General features: G+C 36.1%; 1 protein-coding gene across 2 annotated transcripts; it reads right to left on the bottom strand.

Moving 5' to 3' along the window:
- Window positions 1-2,870: 2,870 nt before the first annotated feature.
- LOC135092730 (uncharacterized) lies at window positions 2,871-6,425 on the bottom strand. Of its 2 annotated transcripts, XM_063991393.1 has the most exons (6): window positions 6,281-6,425; window positions 5,557-5,754; window positions 5,039-5,246; window positions 4,199-4,313; window positions 3,718-3,857; window positions 2,871-3,266 (listed from the first exon to the last, which is right to left on the bottom strand). In XM_063991393.1, the coding sequence occupies exons 3-5, from the start codon at window positions 5,243-5,245 to the stop codon at window positions 3,781-3,783; spliced, it is 399 nt and encodes a 132-aa protein (XP_063847463.1). In that variant the 5' UTR covers window position 5,246; window positions 5,557-5,754; window positions 6,281-6,425; the 3' UTR covers window positions 2,871-3,266; window positions 3,718-3,780. The 2 variants fall into 2 exon arrangements, with proteins under 2 accessions (XP_063847463.1, XP_063847454.1); XM_063991384.1 differs by lacking the exons at window positions 5,557-5,754; window positions 6,281-6,425 and having other exon boundaries at window positions 5,039-5,386.
- Window positions 6,426-15,969: the final 9,544 nt, after the last annotated feature.

Raw genomic sequence — 15,969 nt, 5'->3', positions numbered from 1 at the left:
GATGTGTGGCGGGGTGAAGCGGGGCTGTGTGGGTGCAGGTGGGCAGCGAGAGAGAGAGAGAGAGAGAGAGAGAGAGAGAGAGAGAGAGAGAGAGAAAGAGAGAGAGAGAGGCTGGCTATAACTGAGGTGCAGAAATGCTTTTAAATGAAAAACAAGTTCTGTCCCCTTTACTAATAAGAATGTGCCCGTCTCTCTCTCTCTCTCTCTCTCTCTCTCTCTCTCTCTCTCTCTCTCTCTCTCTCTCTCCCCGTGACGGTAAGAGAGGATTGGCTGTTAGTACAATAGGATCTGGTTGAAATGTTCCAGTTATGCTCTCTAACTACACTTAACTAACTTTTCCAATATGGCAACACGTGATTGTCCAGAACACTCCCTCCACCTCCCCCTCTTGCCTCCTCGAGTGACTGCAGGCGGGGGCGCGGGCGGTGGGACGTGATGAGAGGGACAGTGGCAGTGATGGGCAGCCTGGTGATGTACGGAAGAGTGTTAAGAAAGAATGGGATGAGTGAGTGAGTGAGTGAGGGTGGTGAATACGCTTCTAACTCAAGGACAAAACATACACACCACCAGACAAACAAGAAATACAACCAAGCCTCGGGTCTCCTTTATCAGCGAACAATTGCTGTATTCCACGAGGCAACACAACAAGGAAGCATTTCACAAGCACTCAGGAATAACGAGTCACATGCAGCCTTTTGCTTGATAACCTGCCTATTTACTTTTTCGTACTATTCTTCCTTCACTTTTATATTCCCTCTCACGCCGCCTCCTGCTGCCTGATCAGCCTCGTGTGGGTGTCGCTCACACACCTTCCTTTCCTCGTCTCCTTTACTCTGCTCTCCTCCATTATAATATTGTTTTCCTCTTCCTCTCTTACAGCTTCTTCTCTGGCCATGTTCTTTTTCCTTCCTTATTTACTTCATCCCTGTCATCTCAAATTCTTTCTTTTCCTGTCTTCTTTCTTCTTTCGCAGCTCAGTTTTACGCTACACACATTTCTTTCCTCCCTGCTCGCTACAAACCTACTGACACTTTTACTCTTGTCACAGCACGGCGGTCTTTCCTTCTTGCTTTCCTGCGTGACTCCTTTTACGTTCTCTTTTATTCCTACTTTTCCCACTCCCGTCTCTCCTTCCCTCGCCGCGGCCGCCACCAACGTCAACCCGTCAACCACTCAACCCGCCTTTCTCACTTGTGCATGTCACCTTCGCTCATCACCGCCACTCCCTCACTCACTGTCTTCCTCGCCTCACGCTAGTCCCTCTCTTCCTTCTCCTGCTCTTCCTCTTCTTCCTTCCCTTCTGCTCACACCCACCTGCTGCACACACCTGGCACTCGCGGCGACAGAGAGCACGTGTGGCTACAGCGATCCGTTAGGAAAGCGACACCACAGGACTCAAAGGTCAATCTTTTTTTCCTCGTTTGTGACCACCGAGCAAACATGTTCCGGATTTACATCACAGCGCGACAAAAGACATCACGAGGTTCATGAATGTGCTCACATCTGCTGCACGATAAACTCTCCCCAGCACCAGGCAGCGTGACGCCATCCTCGGGGGGGAGGGGGGAGGGGGGTTGCGGCGGAAAACAAGGTGACGTAGCAGCTTGCTTTAGAGGATTACGCTGTGGTGAAAGCAAATGAAATGCCGGGTCATCACAAGTCTCCGGCAGATGTAGAATTTTGCACCATTTTTTTTATTTATTTATTTTATTCAATTATCTATTTTATTTTATTTATTTATTTATTTTTATTTATTTTTTTTATTTTATTTTGTGTGTATGTCACGTTACGTGCAAGTAATTGCTGAGCGAGCGTGTGCGTGGCAGTGGGCCAATTTGACACAACGTTTTCATCTCAGTATCTGATGAATGACCGCCAGGAGTCAGGTGAAGGAAACAATGGGTTATTCAAGAGGGGAGTGCACTTCGCGAGGAACACAGTTGATATGATGTTATGAATTAGTGATGAAGTGGATGTGTTTCAACTTTACCAAATAATAGTGGTGAATCTGACAGTCTTCTACAAATGGGCGCCAGGAATCAGGTCAAGGAAATAACTGGTCATTTCAAGGAGGGAATGCAGCTAATACGATGTCATGAATTAGTGATGAAGTGGATATGTTCAAACTTCACAAAATAGTATTGGCAAAACTGATAATATTATCCTTACATTGCTAACGTTCAGTGACCTAAGAAGAGCAGAACACTCTCCTAATTATGTGCAGTTTTAATTCCTTTGATATTTCTGCTTAATTAAGTCTGCATGGTCAGACACTGATTCAGAGTAACTAAATCTAATTATTACGAAAACAAACGCTCACTACAGTGTGTCCAATTTTAATTTTACCTGCAATCAAATATTGAAGTTATGATTGACATCCTTTTGAATGATGGTGTTAAACATCATACTTGCCGTGCATTCCCGTTCAGTGAAGTAGGCGGAGGACCTTTGCTGCCACGTCTTGGGTCAGTGTTCCTCAATCTACCACTCTAATTGGGAATTGGTTCTCAGATAGTGGTAGGTGAATGGAGTAGACTTACTAGTCAAGTTGTTGGTGTTGAGTCATTATTGAGCTTCAAAAGTAGATTAGATTAATTACTGTGTGAGGATGATAGGTGCAAATAGATATGTTTCATGATGCCACTATTACGTGTTGGCCTGGTGGCTTCTTGCAGCTTCCCTCATGTTCTTGTGTTGTCAAGTAATGCCCATGGCTTGAAATACAACACACCTCTCTTCTCGTTTTGAAGACACCACACCTGTTGTGTAGTGAGCCCAGGGGAAGGTGAGGAATGTAGCAGTTACCAGGTTTGGTTTATTGGTGCCTATCACCAGTACAGACTCGAATCAACACAAAAGACTTGGTTTCGTAGTAACAGAATCCATCGAGCAAAGAATCACCACAACACTGTTTGCTACGACGGTCAACAGAGAATATTGCTTGCTGAGCATTTTATTAATTATTTCAAGAATAAGGAAACAGAGATATCAATACAGAGCAAAATTATTGAGTATACTAGCTATCTAATACAGAGGTCTATTCCCTAAACCATTATATAGTATCTGGAAGGTTGATTCTACTTGTCTTAACATATCGTAGTCGTCTTTGACAGTACCTCAGTCGCTGTGGTGAGAGAACAAAGGGTCTCTGAATGCTGGCCTTAGTTATGGTCCGCATGATTCCTGTCTTCATGCCTTACCTTCCTTGTTGACTGGGTTACAACGACTCTTCTACGGAAGCTGCTTCCTGTGTTAGAACAAGAGATCTTTCCAAATGGAAAGAAAAAAAATGATTAGCGAAAACAATGACAAGTATATTACGTTACGTACAAAAAATAAGTAAATAAGAAAAAGTTGAGATGAAAAAAAAAAAAACTACAATCAGTTTCTAGAATCATAAATGAATTTTATGTCACTTTGTTACCTTATCTACATCACTACCTTGTTATTTATGATTTTTTGTTTACTCCTTTTTCTTTCATTAATTTCTTAGGGCGCTGCATTACGCAGTGGGAAAAAGCCAAGGCTGTGAGTGGAGAGAGAGAGAGAGAGAGAGAGAGAGAGAGAGAGAGAGAGAGAGAGAGAGAGAGAGAGAGAGAGAGAGAGAGAGAGAGAGAGAGAGAGAGAGCGGGGGGGGGGGCGCACACACACACACACACACACACACACACACACACACACACACACACACACACACACACACACACACACACTCACCAGCAGTGGTGCAATGAAGCAAATGAGGAACAGCGCAGCAGAACACAGGGCCACGGTCACCCCCTAAGTAGCGGGCTCTTTAGGGCGATTCGCTGTCCTCATAATCCTTGGTTTGCACGAGAAGTATTCACTGTAGGGACCTGGTATGGGAGGAAGGGGGAAAAGTAGTGAAACATCACCATAAGACAGGAACGCATCAACACCGCGGAAGCGAAACACGACTATAAGAGAGGAGCGTAAGAACACTGGAGGATTAAGAGGTCACCAAGAGAGAAGTGAAGTGATTAAAAAAAATTTTGAATGGTGCCACAACAACTACGGTCATGAGGCACAGAAATACTGGTAATGTTAAAATAAGTGATAAAACTAACAAGTAAGGAATATATAATTCGAATTTCCAGCGAGAGAGAGAGAGAGAGAGAGAGAGAGAGAGAGAGAGAGAGAGAGAGAGAGAGAGAGAGAGAGAGAGAGACTCACTCACCTGCCCTGGTCTCCGTCACTATGAACACAATGTACTCAGTGTCGCTTTCCAGACCCTTCCCTCCATGCCAGTCGCCTCCCACCACCACTAACTCCTCGGGGTCCTTGTCCTCCACCTGCGGAAGCCACGGCCATTAGTTTCATTCTCGGATTCACTCAACGGGGTCAAGCCTGCAACAGTAGCTCATAATCTTGCCTCATAAGAACAACAAATCCCTGCATACTCGCAAAACACACCTACGTACTTACGCATGTATATCCGTCTATGTATTCTTTATCCATTAATTGATTTAGTATTCTTATAAAGGTCCTTGTTGACGCGGCACTAACAACCTGATTACTTGAGCCTAACCCAGTCGTTCACTCCTCTCTCTTATTACCATTTTCTTCCTTTCTTTCTGAAATGTGACTGATTCAAGACTGGACCGACGGACTTCTCGTGCTTTCCAGTTTACTAGCCTTAAGGAATTTGTCAACGTCACCTTGTTATATTTTTTATACCACTTAAATACCTCTACCAGATCACCTCTTACTCTACGTTTATCTAACGAACGTAGATTTAGAAGCTTTAATCTCCAACTGACCTGTGTACATTCTGTTCGCCTTAGTCCGAGTCACGTGTCATCCTCATATTCCTACTTAGTAGTTAGTAATGCTTAGTGTACTAATGCCAATAGAAATAGGAAAAATATGTATACTGTCTTTTGTGGTCCTAGTCTCCGTTCTCAGTTTCCCCTTCAGTAAATAGTGAAAAGTGTCAACTACACACACACACACACACACACACACACACACACACACACACACACACACACACACACACACACACACACACACTTACCACCTCGATCTTTGCCACAATTCGCAACGAGTGATCGTTTTGGCCTAGATCAGCGGAACGACTATTCCTCCTCTTTGCCTGCGCCTCCTTCCTTTCCTTCTCCCTTTCCGTGCGAACCATTACCAGTGCTTTCTCCTCAGTGTCTTGCTTCCTTGTGTGATGTTCGTCGCCGCCGCCGCTGTATTTCCTCAACAATATCCAGTGCATTCTGCCAGCAGTAACCAATCACTGAGTGGGTTAGGGTACGAGCAGAGCATGACCGGCGGGATAAACACATGAACTTTGGCTTTTTTCGCAGCACACACACACACACACACACACACACACTCAAATAAATACGTATAGTATAAATAGAACTTCATATGAGCAAAATATAAGACTCTCTCTCTCTCTCTCTCTCTCTCTCTCTCTCTCTCTCTCTCTCTCTCTCTCTCTCTCTCTCTCTCTCTCTCTCTCTCTCTCTCTCTCTCTCTCTCTCTCTGACACACACACACACACACACACACAGTCACACAGACCCTGGAGGGTTCTGCAGGACGGGCAGCTGGATGGTGATGGTGATGTCTTGTTGTTGTCTGGAGTTCTGTCTTTTCCAGCACTCGTGGCTTCTCTGGTTCCGTCCATTCTTCAAGTGTCGTCAGTATGTCACAGTGCACTGTTGCAAAGCACTCCTTCCCTTCTAACGTGTACTTTTTGCCTGGAGTCAGGTGAGCAAACTGCGGCGGGAGAAGAGGTGAAGTTAAGGGCAATATTATGAGACACTTCTGCGCCACACCTCCGCTACATTCAAAAGGCTGTATATAGGTGAAGTTACGTGAGTTTTTAAGGCCGATTTTTATCTATTTATTTATTCTTTCTCTCTCTTTTGAATCAAGCAAATCATCTCTGTGACTTTTGAGAATAGTCGTGGTGAGAGAGCAAAAGCGTTTCTGAACACAGATATTTAGCCTGTAGATCTTGCACCGCCAGGCATGTCAAGGTCCCTTTTCTGAAATGCGTTTGGTTTCTCATAAAGACTGTTTTCAAAAGCCATAGAGATAATACGCCGGGTTTTCATGGGTCTTTTGTTCATCAGTAGTACAAAATTCTTGTTAGACTATCATTAGAATCAAAATCACTTTAGCAATTGCCAGTGACGCCTAGTAAGAGTCGAGCTGAGACGCCGAAACGTTTCACAATGTGGTTCTGTAATCACGCGAGGAGTTTGCGTTTGTGCGTCAGTGGGTAAGACCTTTGACATACTTTGATTTCAGTATCGGTGACATTTTTCTCAGTGCTCTTGTCTCCATCCAAGAATGTGAGTGTGTAGTAACCAGGGTTGCCATTGTTACTGCGAAGTCAGTTCCAAGTGAAGCGCAGGGTTGTTTTTTGCGTCGATCTCTCCCCTAGTCCTTGGATTCCAATAGCCTGCGTGGGGAAAAATTAAAGCTCACTTGAGGTCAGGAAACTAACCTGATCATAGTGACGCAGACTGTTTGAAACACACACACACACACACACACACACACACACACACACACACACACACACATTTTTGTATTTATTATTTATTTATTTATTTTATTTATTCTAAATTTATTCTAAATATTATTCAAAATCGCTTTTGTTGCCACAAATCTTTATTGAGAAAAATAAATAAATAAATTAAAAATACGATTTTTATTTTTTTTATTTTTGTTATTCATCTTCATAGGTACCGAGAAGCCAATATTGTGGAAAAATTCTGGAAAATTATGTGAAATAAGAACATTATTAAAAAAGTTAATTTTAGCTTTTTTTTGGACTGTTATGTACCAAACCCTAAAGTGCATGCAAAGCCACCTATATTGGGATATTAAAAGACATTACCAGAAACTTGTCTTTTGAGTGTTTTTTCAGCATATTAAGCACCAAAACGATAAATAATATGGAGGTCACTCTATATATGGAATCCAAACAACATTACTGAAAATGTATCTTTTCGTTGTATTACGTAGAAAAACGCTAAAACGGATGCAAACAAACCAATATGAAGAAATAGAATAACATTACCAAAAAGGCATATTTTGAGTGTCTTTGAGTTTGTTACCTACAATAAACGAAAAAATGGATGCAAAGCACTCTATATTGCTAAACAAAAGGACATTACGGGAAACATGTATAATGAGTGTCTTATAGTTTCACAAGAACCTCAAGGCAAAAAACGCAAAAAACTCGTGTATATAGAGAAGTTTCTTAGATACCAAAATGCTGAAACTCATAAATAACACTCTTCATTGAGAAAATGAACAACCTTACCAAATGCGTGAATTTATAGAGTTTTTTTTTCACATTCTTAGTTACCAAAACCCCAAATAGCATGCGAATCTACGGTTATGTGGGAAAAAAAATAACATTACCAGAAGTGCCTTTTGAGATTTTTTTTTTTCAGCGTGTCAAGCAATAAATCACTAAAAAGCAGGGCAGTCACATTACATGGGAATAAAACCAACTTTTACCAAGAATTAGCCTTTAAGTGTTTTTGAGCTCCTTACGTACCAAAACGCTAAAACGCATGCAAAACACTCTTTATGGAGAAACAGAATAACATTATCAAAAACATGTGTTTTAAGTGTTTTTGATCATGTTACCTATAAAAACGCTTAAATATATGGAAATAACATTATGTTTTAGAAACGAAAAGACATTACGAGAAACGTAATATTTTTAAGTGAGTGTTTTTAAAGTTCCTTAAGTACCAAAACGTTAAAACCGACAAATAACACTCTTTATAGAGAAAAAGAAGAGATAAATAGATAAAAAAATAGATTTTTTTTCTTATTGATGTTCATAAGTACCGATATGCCAAAATTCAAGGAAATTATGCAGAAATAAGAACATTATCGAAAAAGTTCATTTTAGCTTTTTTTCGGAGTTATGCACCAAACCCTAAAGTATATGCAGAGCCACCTATATGGGGAAATTAAACGACTTTACAAGAAACCTGTCTTTTGAGTGTTTTTCGGCATGTTAGGCACCAAAACGTTAATTAATATGAAAGTCACTCTAGATGGAAATCCAAAACAAAATTACTAAAAACGTGTCTTTTCAAAGTTTTACATAATAAAGCGCTAAAACGGATGCAAACCAACCAATATGAAGAAATAGAATAACATTAACAAAAAGATATATTTTGAGTGTTTTTGAGCTTGTTACATAAAAAAAAAAAAACGCGAAAATGGATACAAAGCACTCTATATTAGGAAACAAAAGGACATAACGAGAAACGTGTATAATGAGTGTTTTATAGTTTCACAAGAATCACAAGGCAAAAAACGCAAAAACTCGTGTGTATGGAGAAGTTTCTAAGATACCAAAATGCTGAAACTAATGAATAACACTCTTAATTAAGAAACAGTACAACCTTACTACTTTGAGTGCTTTCCACATTCTTAGTTACCAAAACCCCAAATTGCACACGAAACTAGCTTTATGTGAGAAAAAAATGACATTACCAGAAAAGTGTCCCTTGAGTGTTTTTGAGCGAGTTAGGCAATAAAGCACTAAAAAGCAGGGCAATCACATTACATGGGAATAAAAACCAACTTTTACCAATACCTTGCCTGTAAGTGTTTTTGAGCTCATTACATACCAAAACGCTAAAACGCATGCAAAAAACTTTTTATGGAGAAACAGAATAACATTACCAAAAACATGTATTTTGAGTGTTTTTTTATCATGTTAACTATAAAAACGCCTAAATACATGCAAATAATCTTATGTTTGGTTAAAGAAAGGACAACGAGAAACGTGTAAAATGAGTGTTTTTAAGTTCCTTAAGTACCAAAAAGCTAAAACCCACAAATAACACTCTTTATTTAGAAAAAAAATAAAATAAATAAAAATAAATAAAACAATAGGGATTTTTTTTTTTTTTTGTTATTCATCTTCATAGGTAGAGAGATGCCAAAATTCTGGGAAAATTCAGTGCAATTATATGATAAAAGAATATTATAAAAAAAAAGTTAATTTTAGCTTTTTTTTTCGGACTTATGTACCAAACCATAAAGTGCTTGCAAAGCCTCCTATATGAGGAAATTAAACGACCTTACCAGAAATCTGCCTTTTGAGTGTTTTTCAGCATGTTAGGCACTAAAACGATAAATAATAAGGAATCCAAAACAAAATTACTGAAAACGTGTCTTCTCTGTGTTTTACGTAGAAAAACGCTAGAACGGATGCAAACCAACCAACATCAAGACATAGAAAAACTTTACCAAAAAGGTATATTTTGAGTGTTATTGAGCTTGTTACCTAAAAAAAAGCGCGAAAATTGATGCAAAGCACTCTATATTGGAAAAGAAAAGGACATTACAAAGAAAGTGTATAATAAGTGTTTTATAGTTCAAAAGAACCACAAGGCAAAAAACGCAAAAACTCGTGTATATGGAGAAGTTTCCTAGATACCAAAATGCTGAAACTCATGAATAACACTCTTAATTGAGAAACAGAACAACCTTACTAAATGCGTGTATTTTGAGTGCTTTTCACATTCTTAGTTACCAAAAACCCAAAATGCTTGCGAAACCAGCTTTATGTGGTAAAAAAAAATGACATTTTCAGAAAATTGTCTCTTGAGTGTTTTTGAGCGTGATAGGCAATAAAGCACTAAAAAGCAGGGCAATCACATTACATGGGAATAAAACCAATGTTTACCAAGAACTTGCCTTTAAGTGTTTTTGAGCTCCTTATATACCAAAACGCTAAAACGCATGGAAAACACACTTTATGGAGAAACAGAATAACATTACCAAAAACATGTATTTTGAGTGTTTTTGATCATGTTACCAATAAAACGCTTAAATACATGCTAAGAACCCTATTTGTGGGAAAGGAAAGGACATTACGAGAAACGTGTATTATGAGTGTTTTTTAAATTCATTAATTACCAAAAAGCTAAAACCCACAAATAACATTCTCTATTGAGAAAAAATAAATAAATAAATAAAAAAAAAATACGATATGTTTTTTTTCTTTCTTATTCATCTTCACAGGTACCGAGATGCCAAAATTCGGGCAAAATTCTGGAAATTTAGTGAAATAAGAACATGATAAAAAAAGTTAATTTTAGCTAAAAACCCATGCAAAGCAACCTATATGGGGAAATTAAATGCCTTTGCCAGAAAACTGTCTTATGAGTGTTTTTCAGCATGCTAGGCACCAAAACGATGAATAACATGGAAGTCACTCTATATGGGAATCCAAAACAAAATTAGTGAAAACATGTCTATTCGGTGTTTTACGTAGAAAAACGCTAAAATGGATGCAAACCAATCAATATGAAAAAATGGAATAACATTACCAAAAAATATATATTTTGAGTGTTTTTGAGCTTGTTACCTACAAAAAAGGTGAAAATTGATGCAAAGCACTCCCTATTGGGAAGCAAAAGGACATAACGAGAAACGTGTATAATGAGTGTCTTATTATTTTCGGGCAAAAGAACTTGTGGTTCAAAAGAACCAAAAGGCGAAAAACGCAAAAACTCGTGTATAGTAAGAATTTTTTTAGATACCAAAATGCTGAAACTCATGAATAACAATCTTAATTGAGAAATAGAACAACCTTACCAAATGTGTGTATTTTCAGTGTTTTACACATTATTAGCAAAATCTTAAAAAGTATGCTTTATGTGGAAAAAAAATGACATTACTAGAAGTGTCTTTTGAGTGTTTTTGAGCCTGTTAGGCAATAAAGCACTAAAAAGCAGTGCAATCACATTACATGGGAATAAAACGAACTTATACCAAGAACTTGCCATTATGTGTTTTTGAGCTCCTTACATACCAAAACGCAAAAACGCATGCAAAACACTCCTTTATGGAGAAGCTTAAAAATATTACAGAAAACATGTGTTTTAAGTGGTTTTGATCATGTTACCTATAAAAACGCTTAAATACATGCAAAGAATCCTAACTTTGAGAAACGAAAGGACATTACAAGAAACGTGTATTATGACTGTTTTTAAGTTCCTTAAGTACCAAAACGTTAAAACCCACAAATAACACTCTTTAAAGAGAAAAAATAAAAAATAACATTTTTTTAAAATTTTTAAAACATTTAAAAAAAATAGCATTTTTTTTTTATTGATTTTCATAGGTACCGAAATGCCAAAATTCTGCCAAAATTCAGGGAATTTATGTGGAAATAAGAACATTATAAAAAAAAGTTAATTATAGCTTTTCTTTCGGATTGTTATGTAACAAGCCATGAAGTGCATGCAAAGTCACCTATATGAGGAAATTAAACGACTTTACCAGAAACCTGTCTTTTCAATGTTTTTCAGCATGTTAAGCACCAAACCGATAAATAATATGGAAGTCAGTCAATATGTGAATCCAAAACAAAATTACTGAAAACGTGTCTTTTCAGTGTTTTACGTAGAAAAAAACGCTTAAACTAATGCAAACCAACGAATATGAAAAAATAGAATAACATTACCAAAAAGTGTTTTTGAGCTTTTTTCCTACAAAAAACGCGAAAATGGATGGAAAACACTCTATACTGGGAAGCAAAAGGACATTACGAGAAACGTGTATAATGAGCGTTTTATAGATTCACAAGAATCACAAGGCAAAAAATGCAAAAACTCGTGTATAGAGAGAAGTTTCTTACATACCAAAATGCTGAAATACATGAATAACATATTTAATTGAGAAACAGAACTACCTTACCAAATGTGTGTATTTTAAGTGTTTTTCACATTCTTAGTTACGAAAATCCAAAATTACATGCGAAACTAGCCTTATTTGGGAAAAAAAATGAAAATGGAATGGAAAACACTCTATACTGGGAAGCAAAAGGACATTACGAGAAACGTGTATAATGAGCGTTTTATAGATTCACAAGAATCACAAGGCAAAAAATGCAAAAACTCGTGTATAGAGAGAAGTTTCTTACATACCAAAATGCTGAAATACATGAATAACATATTTAATTGAGAAACAGAACTACCTTACCAAATGTGTGTATTTTAAGTGTTTTTCACATTCTTAGTTACGAAAATCCAAAATTACATGCGAAATTAGCCTTATTTGGGAAAAAAAATGACTTTATCAGAAAAGTGTCTTTTGAGTGTTTTTGAGCGTGATATGGAACAAAGCACTAAAAAGCAGAACAATCACATTATATGGGAATAAAACCAACTTTTACGAAGAACTTGCCTTTAAGTGTTTTTAACTCCTTACATACCAAAACGCTAAAACGCATGCAAAACACATTTTATGGAGAAACAGAATAACATTACCAAAAACATGTTTTTTGAGTGTTTGTGATCATGTTATCTATAAAAACGCTTAAATACATGCAAAGAACTTTATGTTTGGAAAACGAAAGGACATTACGAGAAACGTGAGCGTTTTTAAGTTCCTTAAGTACCAAAAACCTAAAACCCACAAATAACACTCTTTATAGAGAAAAAATAAATAAATAAAATATTTTTTTTTTTTTGTTATTCATTTTCATAGGTACTGAGATGCCAAAATTCTGGCAAGATTCTTTGGGAATCGAAAACAAAATTACTGAAAACGTGTGTTTTCGGTGTTTTACGTAGAAAAACGATAAAACGGATGAAAAACCAACCAATATGAAAAAATAGAATAACATTACCAAAAATGTATATTTTGAGTGTTTTTGAGCTTGTTACCTACAAAAAACGCGAAAATGGATGCAAAGCACTCCGTATTGGGACACAAAATGACATTACGAGAAACGTGTATAATGAGTGTCTTATTATTTTTGCCCAAAAGAACTTGTGGTTCACAAGAACCACAAGGCAAAAAACGCAAAAACCCGTGTATATAAAGAACTTTCTTAAATACCAAAATAATGAAACTCATGAATAACAATCTTAATTGAGAAACAGAACAACCTTAAAACCAACTTTTACCAAAAACTTGCCTTTAAGTGTTTTTTAACTCCATCCATACTAAAACGCTAAAACGCATGCAAAACAACCTTTATGGAAAAACAAAATAACATTACCAAAAAACATGAATTTTAAGTGTTTTTGATGATGTTACCTATGAAAACGCTTAAACACATGCAAAGAACCCCAAGTTTGTGAAACGAAAGGATATTACGAAAAATGTGTATTATGAGAGGTTTTAAGTTCCATAAGTACTGAAAAAGCTTCTGTCAAAATTCAGGGAAATTAAATAAAAAAAAATTATCAAAAAAAGAAATTTTAGCTATTTTTCCGGATTTATGTACCAAATCATGAAGTGCATGCAAAGCCACCTATATGGGAAAATTACACGACTTTTCCAGGTACCTGTCTTTTGAGTGTTTTTTTTTTTTTTTTTTAATTTCAACAATATTACTGATAACGTGTCTTTTAAGAGATTTACGAAGAAAAACGCTAAAATGGATGCAAACCAACCAATATGAAGAAATAGAATAACATTACCAAAAAGATATATTTTGAGAGTTTTTAAGCTTATTACCTACAAAAATGCAAAAATGGATGGAAAGCACTCTATATTAGGAAACAAAAGAACATTACGAGAAACGTCTGTAATGAGTGTTTTATAGTTTCACAAGAACCACAAGGCAATAAACGCAAAAACTCGTGTATATAAAGAAGTTTCTTACATACCAAAATGATGAAATGAATGAATAACACTTTTAATCGAGAAAGAGAAGTACCTTACCAAATTGTGTATTTTGAGTGTTTTTCACATTCTTAGTTACGAAAATGCCAAATTATATGCGAAACTAGCTTTATTTGGGAAAAAAAAAATTACATTTCTAGAAAAGTGTTTTTTGAGTGTTTTTGAGCGTGATATGCAACAAAGCACTAAAAAGCAGAACAATCACATTACATGGTAATAAAACCAACTTTTAGGAAGAACTTGCTTTTAAGTGTTTTTAATTCCTTACATACCAAAACGCTAAAACGCATGCAAAACACCCTTTATGGAGAAACAGAATAACATTACCAAAAACATGTATTTTGAGTGTTTTTGATCATGTTACCTATAGAAACGCTTAAAAACATGTAAAGAACCCTATGTTTGTATAACAAAAGGACATTACGAAAATCGTGTATTATGAGTGTTTTTAAGTTCCTTAAGTACCAAAAAGCTAAAACGCACAAATAACATTCTTTATACAGAAAAAATAAATAAATAAAAAAAAAATTATAAAAAAAAGTAACAAAAAGCTACAACTCAAAAATAACACTTTATAGAGAAAATTTTTTTTTTCGTTATTCATTTTCATAGCTACCGAGATACCATAATTCTGGAAAAATTCATGGAAATTTTGTAAAAAAAAAAAAATTATTACAAAAAAATAATTTTAGCTTTTTTCCGGAGTTATGTACCAAACCCTGAAGTGCATGCAAAGCAACCTATATGGGGAAATTACACGACTTTACCAGAAACCTGTCTTTTGTGTGTTTTTTGAGCAATTTCAACAATATTACTGAAAACGTGTCTTTTCAGTGATTTACGTAGAAAAACGCTAAAACGGATGGAAACCAACCAATATGAAGAAATAGGATAACATTAACAAATAGATTTATTGTGATGTGGTTTTGAGCTTGTTACCTAAAAAAAAATGGAAAAATGGATGGAAAGCACTCTATATTGGGAAAGAAAAGGACATTACGAGAAACGTGTATAATGAGTGTTTTATAGTTTCACAAGAACCACAAGGCAAAAAAATAAAAAACTCGTGCACATAGAGAAGTTTCTTACATACCAAAATGCTGAAACTCATGAATAACACTTTTAATTGAGATACAGAACTACCTAACCAAATGTGTGTATTAGAGAAATTTCTTACATACCAAAATGGTGAAACTCATGAATAACACTTTTAATTAAGAAACAAAACAACCTTACACCTGTATTTTGAGTGTTTTTCACATTCTTAGTTACCAAAACCCCAAATTTCATGCTAAACTAGCTCTATGTGGGAAAAAAATAATATTTCCTGAAAAGTGTCTTTCGAGTGTTTTTTTTAACGTGTTAGGCAACAAAGCACTAAAAAGCAGGGCAATATCATTACATGGGAATAAAACCAACTTTTACGAAAAACTTGCCTTTATTTGTTTTTGAGCTCATAAACCAAAATGCTAAAACGCATGGAAAACACCTTTTATGGACAAACGGAATAACATCACCAAAAACTTGTATTTTGAGTGTTTTTGATCGTTAACTATAAAAACGCTTAAATACATGCAAAGAACCTTATACTTGGGAAACGAAATGACATTACGAGAAACGTGTATTATGAGTGTTTTTAAGTTCTTTAAGTACCTAAAACCCACAAATAACACTCTTTATTTAGAAAAATAAATAAATAAAAATTAAAAAAATAGGATTTTTTTTTATACATCTTCATAGGTACCGAGATGCTAAAATTCTGGGAAAATTCAGGGCTATTATATGATAAAAGAAAATTATGAAAAAAAAGTTTATTTTAGCTTTTTTTCGGACTGTTATGTACCAAACCCTAAAAGTGCATGCAAATCCTCCTATATGGGGAAATTAAACGTCTTTGCCAGAAAACTGTCTGATGAGTGTTTTTCAGTATGTTAGGCACCATAACGATAAATAACATGCAAGTCACTCTATATGGGAATGCAAAACAAAATTACTGAAAACGTGTCTTTTCGGTGTTTTACGTAGAAAAACGCTAAAACGTATGCAAACCAACCAATAATAAGAAATAAAATAACATTACCAAAAAAGTATATTTTGAGTGTTTTTGAGCTTGTTACCTACAAAAAACGCGAAAAGGGATGCAAAGCACTCCCTATTGGGAAACAAAAGGACATTACGAGAAACGTGTATAATGAGTGTCTTTTTATTTTCGAGAAAAAGAACTTGTGGGTCACAAGAACCACAAGGGAAAAAACGCAAAAACTCTTGTATATAAAGAAGTTTCTTAGATACCAAAATGCT

The sequence above is a fragment of the Scylla paramamosain genome, chromosome 3 (genome assembly GCF_035594125.1).
Source record: "Scylla paramamosain isolate STU-SP2022 chromosome 3, ASM3559412v1, whole genome shotgun sequence".
Taxonomy (NCBI): domain Eukaryota; kingdom Metazoa; phylum Arthropoda; class Malacostraca; order Decapoda; family Portunidae; genus Scylla; species Scylla paramamosain.
The sequence above is the reverse complement of the archived record's forward strand: the minus strand, read 5'-3'. Positions and strand labels throughout refer to the sequence as shown.

Bases quoted from the DNA above. Each gene is read 5' to 3' on its own strand.
- LOC135092730 (XM_063991393.1), bottom strand. From the start codon at position 5,245: ATGCACTGGATATTGTTGAGGAAATACAGCGGCGGCGGCGACGAACAT. The intron at 4,314-5,038 runs GTAAGTGTGTGT...TGGCTTCCGCAG, and splicing joins TTGTGGCAAAGATCGAGGTG to GTGGAGGACAAGGACCCCGA. The intron at 3,858-4,198 runs GTGAGTGAGTCT...CTCCCATACCAG, and splicing joins AGTGACGGAGACCAGGGCAG to GTCCCTACAGTGAATACTTC.